At 34.9% G+C, this 12,637-nt stretch overlaps 1 protein-coding gene across 6 annotated transcripts in view; it reads right to left on the bottom strand.

The window, feature by feature from the left end:
* Positions 1 to 12,637, bottom strand: part of PTPRQ (protein tyrosine phosphatase receptor type Q) — a 128,440-nt gene that overhangs the window by 103,212 nt on the left and 12,591 nt on the right. For all 6 annotated transcript variants that reach the window (XM_038154564.1, XM_038154558.1, XM_038154561.1 and 3 more), the window contains 9 exons: positions 12,304 to 12,564; positions 10,690 to 10,820; positions 10,395 to 10,524; positions 8,808 to 8,958; positions 8,217 to 8,323; positions 7,647 to 7,744; positions 4,731 to 4,893; positions 2,840 to 3,100; positions 935 to 1,095 (listed from right to left, as the gene is read on the bottom strand). In XM_038154564.1, the coding sequence (XP_038010492.1) occupies positions 935 to 1,095; positions 2,840 to 3,100; positions 4,731 to 4,893; positions 7,647 to 7,744; positions 8,217 to 8,323; positions 8,808 to 8,958; positions 10,395 to 10,524; positions 10,690 to 10,820; positions 12,304 to 12,564 (1,463 nt within the window). The remainder of the gene's footprint in view (positions 1 to 934; positions 1,096 to 2,839; positions 3,101 to 4,730; positions 4,894 to 7,646; positions 7,745 to 8,216; positions 8,324 to 8,807; positions 8,959 to 10,394; positions 10,525 to 10,689; positions 10,821 to 12,303; positions 12,565 to 12,637) is intronic.

The following is a 12,637-nucleotide window of genomic DNA, read 5'->3' as shown; positions in this document are numbered from 1 at the left end:
ATTTAAGCCTTTTATGAAGAATCACGAAAATGAACCCCTCTCCCCTCAAAAAAACCCCAAAACAAACAAACAGAAATCCCCCCACAAAATAAAGCACAAAAAAACCACAGAAAATTTTGAGCAATTCATAACTAAAAATAGTTTTCTACATCTGTTAGCTACAGTATTTTGCTGTCAACTAGCCTTCATAAGATGTGTGCAACAGTCAATATTGAAGAACAATAAAATTAACTATTAATTTTATCCCAGAGTCTCCTATCAATGTAACCTCTCCAATGTATCTATAGAAGTTTTTCTGTATTATCATTATCAAAGTAAATATGAAGCATTATAAAACTCCTTTTTGAAAGAATGAACAAAAAAACAACCTGAAAAACAAGTTTTTGACCCTTAAACTACCCCATCCTTTTCAGTAAACATAATTATTAACATTTTTAGCAAGAAAATATATAAAATACCTGTATCTTTGCAGCTCCAATGAAAAACAAAAGCAAAACATCCAGAACAACCATTATTTCTGTTAATACTATATGTTCCAGACAGCAGAATCAAAAAGTGCTCCTATATCTTTTTGATGGCTTTGCAGTGAAATGTTGCCTGCATTAATGATTTAAGCAGAGATCTTCCTGGCAAGTACACAATTAATGAGTCTGTACTACTCAATAGCTCTGCCCTTCCCTTGTTAAACTATTCATGAATCCTTGGATGACGGTCTGTGTCCTTCTAGTAGACTTTAAAAAAACAGTAAGTTCACTTACCTGTTGTTAGGTAGGAAATTGTGGATGCTGAAATTTGCTCCCATCCCACCAATTTTTCATTAATACTTTCACATTCATATGTGCAGTAAACGGCTAAGGAGGAAAGCTTGAATTCCTCATCAGCACAGTGCATAAGGAAAAGCCAGCCCTGGAAGTCCTGTAATAAAAGCACTTACTTGATACTCCCTAACTCCAAGATCTAGGATAACAACAGAGGCATGATCAGGAACAAGAGCCACATGAAATCTGTCTACAAGTCCATACGGTAGTCTCCAATACAGTGAAAAATAATATGATGAAACATTGAAGAATTTAAGACCTTCTGGCTTTGCAGGTTCTGAAAGAGAATAAAAGACGTTCACGTAAATAACTCCATTTAAAATCTATTAGTAGCTATAAATGAATAAAAAAGCATCCAAGAAGAGTTTACTTGCTATGCAAAGGATTAGTCTGGATATGGCAGCATGTGATCCTACAGTTGCTACACTACCTCTGGGATTTGGTTGATGGCCTCCCAACTATGCTGGGGTGCCCATTCACAGAGAGCAAGCTCAAGTGTCTCTGCACAGTGTTCACTTAACAACAAAATCTCTGCACAGTCCTGGGGTTTCTGCTGTCCTCAGCCTTAAATTTAGCACTACTGCTGACATAACTACTGCTACACTTGAAAATTCAAGATATAGCTAGTGTTTGTCCTGCTGCTTGCCACAGGGTTGGTAACTATTTTATACATTTCATGTATTTGGAATCCCAGTAATTCTATGAACTCTAGTCAGTTAAGATCCCAAAATTTGGGTATTAAAGCCAAATTAAAGCCAAGCTTTTATTAAAGCCAAATATCCACCTGCTCATGTCACAACATCCCATTTTCTTCTGCTTTTAAATGCACCTTTAAATTAGTGTATTTAAATTTAGCGTATTATTCACTCTAAGCCTAATAATGAATAATGAATGAAAAATGAAGATTTTAAATTCTTCAGGAGGTCATTAAAATGTTATCTACATATAAGACTGTATAATTTTTTCATCTCTACAGTCTCTGACCGTGTTCATCTGTTTTCTTTCTACTTTAGAATTCACATACAACTATCAGCTTTCCCCATGCTTATCTCTCAGAGCTAGCCCAGTCAGTGGTGCTCTTTGCTTCATTTCAGATTCAGCCTTGCACTCAGTCCTCTGTCTGCCTTTCTAACAGGGTTCTTCTAAATTCAGACTAAATCTTCTAATAGTTTATACATTAGTATCATACTGTGCAGCCTAAGTAATGTATAGCTTCAACTCTGAAAGATTTTCATTCCTTTCCTATTTGCTGTAAATCTGCTAAGATTATATATCTTGGATGAACCCTTTACACAGACTATGAAAAGCTGCATAATTTTTCAAACAGATAACTCCAGTTCTGCCATCAAATAGTCTGAAATATTAATATATCCAAATACTAACTTTAGAGTTTAGGTTCCATCTGTATTTGTCTTATATGTATGACTTTTTAACTCATGGTTTTATTTTAACACTATCAGAACAAAATAAAATTAATATATGTGGAGTTGTGCAAGTTTAACTGACAGCGTAAGTTCTTCCTTTTAGTATACTCTGATAAGTTTTGCGTCCTGCTGTTCTCATCAGTCCTGTTATTTGCATGAATCTCAACTTCTATTAAAGCTGGATTTTATGGTCATAGAGGTCTTTTGTGCAGACCCACAATAAATTTCTGAGTATAATTTACAATCTAAAGCCTTAATTCTACAAATGTTTCTAAACGTGTTTAACTTCGCCCATTGTAAAAAAAGACTACTGAAATAACTGTAAGGTAAAATTCAGCTTGTGTGAATCTCTTTGCAGGATAAGATCCAAAATACTAAAAATTGTCAAAATAAATGCAGCACAGCTAAAGACATGATGTTTCTGACAGGCATCCCTACGTGCAGGTTGAATAGGGTATAAGTAATATGTGCCCATGATGACAGCAAACTATTACACCTAAGATCTCTTGAAATTTCGAGTGAGATGCACACTGATAAACATGCACTGTTAGGGACAGCTACCATTCACTGGCAGAGAAAGCAGGAAACCATACAGACCTGTTACAAATTCAAGGAAAGCAGAAGCTCCTTCGATATTTCCTTTTAGTCTTTTCAGTGTGAAATTGTAAATGCCCCCAGCTATCAGGTCTGTAACACTGAAGTCAGTCTCTGTTCCTGGAATTCTGAACTTTTTAATGAAGGTGTTGTTGGATAAAGATGCTTTATATGAAGTGAAGTTAGTCTTGGTTGGATTCCACATTACAGTTGCAGAGGAAGTATTTACCATTTTTAATATCAGACCACATATCCCAGCAGGTTCTATGGTAAAAAATATTGAGATTAATAAAGAAAAGATTAATCGTTAGTACTTAAAACTCAAGAAAATAACAGCTTTTGCAAATAAATGGGTTTTACCTAAATGAATGTTTTGAGATTTCACATCATGAAATATGTAGACAAATTTTAGAACTCCTTGTACGGATATACAGAAAACAGTGCCACTATCTTGCACGGGGTAAATAAAACCTGGAGATGTACCTCCTGTGTGCATTATGACATTTATGGAAGAAAATTTCAATATTATGAGGTCTTCTCTAAGAACAGTAACATTGCTCACTGGTACAATAGGATGAGAATGGAACACTTTGTAAGCAAAAGCAGAGATTTTGGTCACCCTAAAGTTTTCTAATACATTATATGCCACATAATTTTAGAAAACTGTTCATCTTCTTAGTTAGGGACAGAGTAAATAGTACAGTCTCAGGGACTATCCCTTTATTCTTTTTTAAATAGTATTTTTTATTATATGAAGATTCCTAAAATCACAGATAATTCAGTAATAAGACCTCCATTAAGCTGTGTAGCACAGCTGCTTGGGAAAGAAAAACATTTCCATTCCCCCTAAAAAGTGAACTTCCCACATAATTAGTTTATCTTGCTTGAAGCTTTATGAAAAATATTAATTAACATATGCCTATTACTCAGCATGAAAAAAAAGGGTTTACCATTAAATTATACTTTCTATAATCTAGGCATACTCAGGACCCATCCACAATTCTCTTGAAAATATTTACCTGAGGAACAAAAGCATCTTCAGGAACATGATAATGAACATTCTGCTGCATGTTTCATTCACAAGAATCTGCAGGACTTGTTCTGGCTTTTTTCAGAAATTCACCTATCTTTGAATAACTAAGTTATTCAGAACCTCCTTGACTATTTACTGAGTTAAGGAGTTATAGTCCAAAAAAGCCACAGAATATCCAAATATCCAAATATCCAATATCAAAGAGAGGAGGTCTGTGACATGCATGTTTATAAACCTGGGAGTTGATTAATTTTCTGATTACAACTAACTTCTTTTCATCTGCTTTGGGAGTCCAGAATTCAATATAAATCTTCTCTAAATTTATGCCACAAATAAATTTCCCTCTTTTTTATGTTGTATCACAGGAGCATTGGAAAATACATGTTTGCTCAGAGACAGAAAATGAGTGCAAGATTCTGGTTTCTGGACCTTGTTAAGCTCTCTGAAGCACAATTCCTCTTACTGTCTTCAACATTCTGTGTCCTTGCACAGGAGCAATACTCCATTCTGAGACCACAGGCTTGCAAGAATTTAGGAGATACAGAAACAATCGTGAACAAAATTCAAGGTAATTATGAAAGTATAGGATGCTATTCTGGCAACACCTTACTTTGTTAGAGCTGGAAACATTTTTCAAAGATCTCTTTTCAGCCATGTCTAGACCCCTCAACCTTAATCCAGCAAGTTATGTACAAGGCTCCTATTTAAACAACTACCACAAGAAGAAGCACAGCTTTCCTCCTCAAGTTGGAGCTTCATGTTGAGCTCTGTGATCTTTTTGAGTTAGTTACAAACAGTTATTTAAATGTCTCTGAACATTCACTGGTTTTCAAAAGGAAAATTTATAATGTATTTTCTTACTTGTGATGACTTTTTTCTCCACAGCCACAGAGGAATCCAAGCCTTTAATTGTTCTTAACCGAAAAATGTATTCTGTCCCAGGGGTCAGATTTTTCACTACAGCTCTGCTGTCATAAATAGTTCTGGTAAGCAGCATTTCTTTATTCATCAGACAATATGAAAGCTATCAAAGCAAAATAATTCCTTGTATTAGGTTATTTAAGTTCATAAAAGTAAAGATCAGAGATTGCAACTACCTGTTAGTATAAAAATATTTAGAATATTTTCCACATTTTAAATAAAAAAGAAATAAGGAGCTTTATATTATGTTCCACCAATGTAGAACTCCAGCATTCCTTAATAACCCAGTTGTGAAAGAAATTACTTTAATATTTAAAAGTAGATGGAGTAAGCAAAGTGAAGTTGAGGCTTACAGGGTTTTGCTCTTGGAGGAGGGATAATAAAGTGTACTCTGACTGTTCAGTCTCACAGCTATACTGATGAACTGTACAATTAAGTAACTCTATACCTTTCTGGCAAAAAAGCTCAAAACAAAACAAACCAAACAAACAAACAAAACAAAAAAACAAAAAAAAAAGACATAGCAAAACGAAAGAAAAAAAATCCCAAACAACAATTGAAACCATTCAACCAAAAAATCCACCCGTGCAGCGTTCAGAGATGAGATTCTGAAAAGACTCCCAAGGGATCAGTCACTCAGCTCTGTTCACTGCAAATTCATCTATTAAGAGCCACTGCAGAGAATAAAAGGGCTGGAGATCTCAAGACATTGAAATCTGGAAACTTAACTCCTAGAGGCTGAGGATTCCTTCTGACCTTCCAGACAATTCTAAGGTGACAAAAAGAATTCCTGCACCAGTTCTTTCTGTGGACATAGAAGAGTGTGCCTGCAGACTGGTTCCTATCTGCACGAGTGAGAGGCCCAATGCAGACCATGCCTGCCCTGCGGAGGAGGGCACTGGACAAGCACCTCCAACAAACAACACACATTTCTCAGGCATGGCTCTGAACGCTGAGACCAAGCAGGGCTGCAGCTGCCTGCATAGTGAGTCCTGTCCTGCCACTAGTCATTTCCTCCAGCAGAAAGGGGATGATGTACACATGGCAGTGACATGAAAGCACTGGGGTTAGCTGCTGTTCACCTGGGGAGGTGGTTAGCTGCTATTCATACGGGGAGGAATGATCCATTTCCCCGCTATTTTACCAGTACAGTGCCTGTTTATACAAACAAAATCTTGGAAACTGTCATCACCTTATTAGAATTACAGCACTGCAGGATGTTAGAAGCAAAGCTGTGGATTAAAGATTTACATCTAGTATAAAGAAGTTAGGAAAGTGCCTTTTGTGCACTCTTCACTTTACAAACTACAATATATTACATAGAAAGTTGGTGAAGAGGGATGATTAATTTTAAATGATTAGTAAAGCGATCCCTTTTATGCAGGTGCACCTTACTAAGCAACCAGTCTACGAAAGCCTTTCTCATTAAAGATTTAAAGATAAGCTCATTTATACAGACAAAGCACTGTCTAATGCGGCTGCTTGCTCTATGAGATGCTGAACAATAATACTGTGACATAAAATCAATATTACAGATGACAATTATTTTCCGCAGAGCGGCAAAAACAGGATTATCACATTCAAAAGTGTATCTGAACTGGCTCAAGACATGAATAAGATCATTAAATTTAATTTTAAAATTCATAAATATGCTCCAGGCTGTACCAGCAAATAGTGTGAGTGGTTAACTGGCTGCTCTTATCCATTGAGATCAATGCAGCTTTACACTAATGAAGAGAGAAGAAATGTCAAGGAACTATCCTAAGGATACTCAGATTTCAGGTTTAAGTAAGGATATAATTGAAGCCAAGGGAGAGCAGAAGGAAAAGAATTTGGCATGGCAATATTGGGGTAAAAACCATGTAGATCATTAAAACAAAGTACTTTGACTCATGGAAGTACCAAAGAATATCCCATTCAGGTAAGTTAATTGTGAAAGATAATACCTAGAGATCCATATTGATTCAAGTGATGTGTTAAAACAGCAATATACTGTTTTGTTGACCACAAGCTGATCAGTGGCTACAAAATGCTAAGCTAAGGGTGACACAAGACAGACTGCAAAAGCCAGGATACAAAAGAGAGACTGGCTGCATGTCATAGTAAAACATGATCCATGCTATTTAGATTCTATTGTGGATCATTTTTTACAGAGAACTGAAATAAAGAATGATGAGAAATTGAAAAAATTGAAGTTTATAAAATCAGGAATGGTATGGTGAATAGGGAAGTACTAAGTTTTTTTTTTAAACAGGGCATAAGAAAATTGTGAGGTATAAATTTAAAAAAAAAATCAGAAATAGTCCCTGTTTTTCTTTTTGTATATCCAATTTCACTCAGGAAATCCCTAAACTACATACTGCCCAAGGATGGAAGGATATGGCAGGTATTCAAGGCTTGCAGTTTTGTCTAATAAATTGCTATATTTTTAAAACCCTATAATTATTCTTTAATTTTCTAAACAAAACATTTACATTCTTCTGTAAAAAACGGAATTTTTTATTTTTCACTTCAATTAAATTGATTTGCATTACAAATTTGAAAAGCTAAGAAAAAAAATACTACATTGCAGTTACATTCAAACCTTGACCTGTGATCTTTTATATTTCACACTAGTTGAACAATCAGTTTTTGAGAGCTATTAAAAGTATAATTATTTAATATTTTTTTAAATTGTTATGTAATAGCAAGCACATATTTAGCTGACCTTTTCAAATAGCAGTTTTTCCTCCCAATACTTACATGGATTATAAAAATAAATATTTATTACTGCTTTTGCATCACATACAGAATGATAATTTAATTGAGAAATTACAAAAAAGAATTTACATTGGTTTCTTCCCATTCCCATCTCACCTGAAACATATCAAATCCTCCTCTTGGTAGTTTCCAAGAAAAATAGACTGTATTTTCTTCTTGACCAAACACTTGTAAATCTGATGGTGGATCAGGATCTGAGGATGTAAAATTTAGTTTTAGAATAATCTATATTTATTTTAAGGAAATTGACATCTACAGAATACATAGCATTAATTCATTATTTTGTAGTTTCATCTAGAAAGATTTCATTTTGTACTTAAAAATAATTTCAAATAAATGAAAATCACCTCTAATATTAGAAACAGAATCAGAGAAGTCAACTTTTGTCAATATTTATGGAAAATTTTTATCATGCTAACACTACTGCTGATTCAGTTAGTGGCAATATCCCACCTAATGCAGAGAGGACACTGTGTTTAAAAAGCTTTTGTATACTTAGTCACTTTCAAAGAGGTTTAGATTGAAAAGAAAAACTTAGAAGCGTTCATTCAGTCATTGTGAAGATGCATGGATATAATAAGGAATAGCTTTTCTTAGAAAACACCTTAAAATATAAAAACCTTAATTATCTGAAACCATGAAAAGTCATTAATAAACTGAACCTACAGGTGCTAATCTTGAGAACAGTTGGGTAACTTCTTTTTAATCCATTGGTTGTCATAATATTGATTAAGAAATCAGTGCCTGGCAGAAGATGCTCAAATTTGTGCATTCTACAAAGATCAAAAGAAGAGATTAAGTCCTTTGGAGTTCTAAAAGACATGTATGTTCATATGTTAATTATTTATATTTTAATGGATATTATTTACACATGATGTGTGTATCTGGTGAGTCAAAAAATATTTTTGTACTATAAAACCTTAAATAGGGGGCATCACACTATGGTTCACAGTTCAAGTTCCATTACTAGAAAGTTTTAAAGTTTGAATTAAATACCCAGAGTGGCGCAGAGATTCTACTGGAGCTCACCCCACTGCAGTATCTTGTTTAATCTTCTTTACTCAAACACATCATATGAGAATTGCAATTTGATTAAAAATTGCAGTTCTTAAAGTACATGGGCAAAGTAATGCATATCAACTAAACCATCAAATACATATAACATATAAATAACAGCACAGGCTACTTATTTTAAATATCAAGGGAAACAGCTTCTTTGAGTTCATGTCAGTTATTTTTGAAATGTAATCATCATACCTCACACCAGAAGGTAACATTTTCTTCTCGTTGAAGTCCTTACTGTTTATTGAAAGAACATATCCATCAAACATACTTTGGGCTGGGGGCCAGGTAACAGTTATTGATTCAGAGTCTCTGCTGCAGTTCAGATATTTGACTGCACTTGGTGCTGTGTGACAATGAAACAAAATGCATTGATTCAAAAATACACCTTAATTCAAAAATACACATTTCTTTACGACAGGCCTCTCATAATCAAAATGCAATGAAAACTCCACATGAATGATGTCACATTCTTCCTTGTCTCAAGGACACACAGACTACTACCACTGCAGAAACATGTACAGTGACTTTTGTTACCCAGGAAATCCAGAGCCAAGCTGGCTGCAATGCTGCTTAGTGCAGTTCTGACATCACTGATGTGGAGTTCCTCAAAAATGGACAATTTTTAGAGAAAAGGAACATCAGTGTAGGAGGTAACATACTGTGCAGACCCCTAAGTCCCAACTAAAACAGTATCTTTCATTCAACAGTGGCCAAAAGGATATGTCTGCAGAAAAAGCAAGAGTTGCATAGAGTGATAATTCTTTTCAGTAGTCCCCCAGACTGCAGTTTGCCGCCCAAGGATTTCATGAACCAAAGGTTCTACGTAGTAAATCTCAGCAGATTTTTCTTTTATGTCTTTGGTCTCCATTTGAACCTGTGGTCACAATCACCAGATGAAATACCTTGTAGCAAGAAGTTCTGCAATTTATCGACAAATTTAATAAACAACCATCTCCTTTCGCTTCTTTTCTACTTTTTGGTTTTGAATTTCAAGTCATTAGTTCTTGAAAAGGAAATGTCAGAGAACCATGATTTACTTTCTCCACAATTGCCTCTCTATGATTTGTCCTCTCAAAAATTTTACGTTGTTCATGTACCAGTTTTAACTCAGTGGTTCCTTAACTGCAAAACATTACATATCTTTGATCACATAGGCTGAACCTTTTCAGTCACATCTACTATACTTGATTTTTTCACATTAGTGATTTAGAGGAAACTCTAACATGCCAGATCTAATAGCCTGAGAGGCCATGTCAACCAGCTAGAAGTACTGGAATAGAGGAGAACTACACTTCTGAGAGAGACATTTGAGAGAATCAAATGTCCTAACCCAAAGGAAAACTAAATGCAGTAAAGCCCAAATTTACTTGTGGTGTAAGGGGAGGCCAATAAGAAAAACACGATAAAACTAATTTAGTTCTGGTCATTTAAGTGTGTGTTCAAAGTCACAGAAAAAGAAGAAAATAAAAGCATTACAGAGAAGTATAAGAAAAAAAAATTGTTTTCTCTAATATTGGTAGCCAGCCACGGGACTGTAGAGCTGCTTGAATCAACATGAAGTTAGCATTGGTATCTCATTGTACACAGGAGCTATATTGAGATTCTTAATGGTTTCTTGAAGCCAAAGAATAAAAAAATAGCAATGAAAGAGAATAAGGAGAAAATTACAAAGATGGTTAAATTACTCTTCTTCATTTGAGGCAAAAATAAAATTTAAGAAAAAAGCAAGATATATGGATGGAGTAAAACAAACTGAATTTGACAGCCTTGTAGTCTTACCTGTCTCTATTGCTTTTTTCACAAAAACACTGTCTCTGAAACCTTCCTTCTCTGTTCGAATTGCAAAACTGTACAGCTTACCAGGACTAAGGTTGGAAAATATTGCTGCTTCTTGCTTGACCTTCTGGACCTAGAAAACCAAGTACAGCTTTCACGGAACTGCTTACAAAATTCGCTTATGCACATCCAACTTTTTAATGGGAAATAAAGCCCTTCATTCAGCCTCTGACTACTTAATAGAAGACTGAAAAATAGCTGCAGAGTATATGCCCAGGTGGTGCTCTACATAGCATACCTTGAAAGCACTTGCACAGTTAGTGCAGGTAACCTCGTACTGCTCGAAATCTCCATCGGCACGGTCCCAGGAGAGCTGTATGGAAGTGTCAGTGACCTCACCCTCTCGTACATTCAGGGGAGCTGCCAGACCTACAGATGAACATAAAACACCTCTCTGTTCAATCCCAGGCATTGCTCAATCTAACACTTTTCATATCGCCTGGCGAGACATAAAAGTGGAGATAATCAGACTAACAGAGGGCAAAATCTGATCTCAGGCATGCAGACACACAGCAATTCCATAATAGAGATGGAAAAAAAATAGAGGAAGAAAAGAGATATAGTAATGTCACTATCTAAGAAAAATTGCTTGTGTTTTTATCTTAAAATTACTTGAGGTTGAAATTACATTTCTCCCTGAGGACAGAGCTGGCACTCCTAGGTGGGAAAGTTCTCTAGGATGAAGTTAATCTCTCCAATGGCACTACCATAGTGGTCAGAATGTGCCTAAATTTTGTCAAAAGGCTCAGCAAAACCGGGTAGATCAGGCAAGACAAATACAATTTATCCCTTACTAGTATAGTCTTGTTAGGTACAATTCAGATCATATTACAGGAGAATTTCCATTCTCTTCTACATCTCTTTCATTCCCATTGCAGCCATTACTGTCTGGAATATACCAAAATTTACACTTTTTCTATGGGAAAGATGTATACATGTGAGGTGTCAGGATTTTTATTTCTTCCAAATCTTTGAGGCCCTGGATGTGTCAGAACAAGACTAGGTTTTGTAAGGCAGCTTCCCACTAAATTTAGGAAATGCTGTCAGAAGATTGATTAAACCCCATGCTTTTATTAAGGCTGTGTTTTAAGCAATATCAGCTTTCAAGGTTTTCTTTATTTGGGGATGATTTTTTTCTATCTTGCCCTCATTCTCCTTTTCTTTCTTACTTCTTTAGATCGTTTCTTAACTTTTCCTTTATAAGATTTCTATTCTGAGAGAAACAGAGCAAAAAAGAATTTTAAAGGAAAATGATAAAATGGCAAAAGAAAAACTTATGGAAGTATGAATACAATAAAAAATAGGAAAGCAAAACCACGGATTTTTAGCAGATATTTTTAAACATTTTAAAATTTTCTATCACAATTCTGTTTCTAAAGGCCTTGCTAGAAGGTGGCCTGTCCTCTACAATTATTTTAATGTCCTTGTAAATGAATTTATTACCTTGGAGAACCTGAACACTTTTATTATTTGCTTAAAGATGCACCAGGAGGAATAAACTTAATAATTTCAAGGCACAGAAGTAACCCCATTGATACTCATCCATGTGTTTAAAACAAGTGGTCAAAATGTGTCTTGTCCCCCACAAGGGACAATAATTTAATACAGCCTAAATTCCTGAAATGCTTGCTAGTCATTTTGTACACAATACAAAAATCCCAATTTAGCAAGTTTAGAAATTATAAGGGATTCTTATAGTATTTTTATAAAACCAGCTATTAGTACAACTACAAATTGCTTACATAAATATATCAAGAGGATTTTTGAATAGCATGTCTTTTCTATTCCATTGAAATAAAAAAGTTTAAAAGGTTTTATATTGTGCAATTTTATAACAACTTAAAATACTCACATGTTTTTACACTGTTTATATGGTAAAAGGAGCTCAACATTTTTCCACTTTTTGTGGAGACACAGAAATTATATTCTCTTCCTGCAGTAAGGTTCTCAATTGTTATTTTACCATCACTTTTTAAAATGAATGTTGCATTAGGTCCTTCTTTACTTGTAACATATATGCCATCAAATACTCCGAGATCAGGCATGCGAACAAACAGTACCACAGCACTGCTGTACAGCTCATAAGGAACTACAATTTGAACAGGCTTGGGCTCTAGAAGGAAAAAAATTACCACATGTTAAATGAGTTGAAAATAAATTAAGTGAAAACCACATAATGCATCTGA

Source organism: Motacilla alba, chromosome 1A (assembly GCF_015832195.1).
Source record: "Motacilla alba alba isolate MOTALB_02 chromosome 1A, Motacilla_alba_V1.0_pri, whole genome shotgun sequence".
Taxonomy (NCBI): domain Eukaryota; kingdom Metazoa; phylum Chordata; class Aves; order Passeriformes; family Motacillidae; genus Motacilla; species Motacilla alba.
Note: the sequence above shows the minus strand (reverse complement) of the source record. Positions and strands in the feature narration are given on the sequence as shown.